We start from the raw sequence: 1,996 nt of genomic DNA on the forward strand, positions 1-1,996 counted from the left end.
GTATATAAAGGACGTGACTGTCTTTGGTGTCTCCCTTTGTGCCTTTCAACTCCCCCTTCAACGACAAACAAGAACGACCTTTCGCCAACGGTCGGATGTTTTCAAAACATAACAAAGCGTAATCTCCAGCCTCTTCTTTGCTCGCTGTCCTTCCTCTCCTGACGAGGGTCAGCGCCACAGCGACCGGACAAAAGGCCCTGTTTAGGAGTCTGTGTGTGTGCGCTGCGTATTGCCAGAGTTTAGACATTCAAGGAGGGCAGATGTTACACCCCTATTTCTTGGTGAAGTTCAGTGTTCCGTCCACTGGCTCAGTTAGCTGGGCCGCTGTAAATTCAGGAGTTGTAGGGGTGTGAGAAGGTGTCTTTAAACCGTTAAAAAATGTAAAGAGGAGGGAATATTGTGTATTCTGTCGACCGTTTGAACACACACACTCGCTCACACACACGCTCACACACACGCTCACACACACGCTCACACACACGCTCCGCTAGGTCTTAACGAGCGGCTGTTCAGAGTTCTCTGGTGTCTTTTCTCCATCTCTGGACTTCTTCCTCTTTTTGTGACCTGAGTGGAGAAAGAGAGAGAGAGGCAGGCTGTTACTGAGAGAGAGAGAGAGAGAGAGAGAGAGAGAGAGAGAGAGAGAGAGAGAGAGAGAGAGAGAGAGAGAGAGAGAGAGAATGTTTAGTGAGGAGCTGCATAGCTTCTTTAGAAAGAGTAACACTTGGCAGAGAAAGCGAGAGAGAAATACAGAAAGAAAGAAAGAAAGAATGGAGAAAATGAGATGCAGGTCCAGTGAATGAGTGGTTGCTATGATACAGTAGTGTTTCCTAAGCAGCCAAAATGCACAGAGGACAATTCACACAGAGCCAGTTCAGCTTGTAGCAGCCAGTGAGGAATGTGTGTGTGTGTGTATAGATGTGTGTACATGTGTATAGTTGTGTGTCTCTACATGTGTATAGATGTGTGTGTGTGTACATGTGTATAGGTGTGTGTGTGTGTACATGTGTATAGGTGTGTGTCTGTACAAGTGTATAGATGTGTGTGTGTGTACATGTGTATAGGTGTGTGTCTGTAAATGTGTATAGATGTGTGTGTGTGTACACGTGTATAGGTGTGTGTCTGTACATGTGTATAGATGTGTGTGTGTGTGTACATGTGTATAGGTGTGTGTCTGTACATGTGTATAGATGTGTGTGTGTGTACATGTGTATAGGTGTGTGTGTGTACATGTGTATAGATGTGTGTGTACATGTGTATAGGTATGTGTGTGTGTGTGTGTGTGTGAGAGAGCTTACTGAGTTTCAGCAGCAGCTTCTTGCCCAGAGTGTCTTCAGAGGCACTGAGGGACAGAGTACTGATGAAGGGAGAGGGGGAGTCTGTCTCTATGGCAACAGACGCTGTGTCTGGGGGGGGGGAGAGAGGGGGGGGGGCACAGACAGACAGTAATTATTTGTTTTCCAACTTGACTACACACAGCAACTCTATCAGTTCCTGGACCTACCACAGTAGAAGTGTGTGTGTGTGTGTGTGTGTACCGTTGGTTCCGTCGCTCTCAGAGTGGTCCTCTCTGATGTAGGGGATGTCATCCATCCTCAGGAACACAGAGTCACTGGGGCTCTTCTGACCATCAGACTTACTGCCTGCTCACACACACACACACGCACACACACACGCACACACACACACACACGCACGCACAGTCACACACACACACACAAGAAACACACTCAGACTACAACAGCAAATCAAGGCTCCCAAACTCTCCACTTCCACTCCCCCCTAACTTCCTGTCTCTCTTTCTCCCTGTGATACCTGTATTACCCATATCTCCCCCATATCGCCCCCATACCTCCCTCCCCAGGGGACGTACAGACCCCATAACCTCCCCCACGCCTCCCCTCCCTCCCCAGGGGACGTACAGACCCCATACCTCCCCCACGCCTCCCCCCCCTCCCCAGGGGACGTACAGACCCCATACCTCCCTCACGCCTCCCCC

General features: G+C 49.3%; 1 protein-coding gene across 1 annotated transcript in view; it reads right to left on the bottom strand.

The window, feature by feature from the left end:
- Nucleotides 1-1,996, bottom strand: part of LOC134016345 (metal transporter CNNM1-like) — a 9,171-nt gene continuing 7,175 nt past the window's right edge. The window contains 3 exon segments of the mRNA XM_062455717.1: nucleotides 1-564; nucleotides 1,296-1,403; nucleotides 1,536-1,640. Coding sequence (XP_062311701.1) covers nucleotides 488-564; nucleotides 1,296-1,403; nucleotides 1,536-1,640 — 290 coding nt within the window. The 3' untranslated portion in view covers nucleotides 1-487.

This window comes from Osmerus eperlanus, unplaced genomic scaffold (assembly GCF_963692335.1).
Source record: "Osmerus eperlanus unplaced genomic scaffold, fOsmEpe2.1 SCAFFOLD_558, whole genome shotgun sequence".
NCBI classification, from domain to species: Eukaryota; Metazoa; Chordata; class Actinopteri; order Osmeriformes; family Osmeridae; genus Osmerus; species Osmerus eperlanus.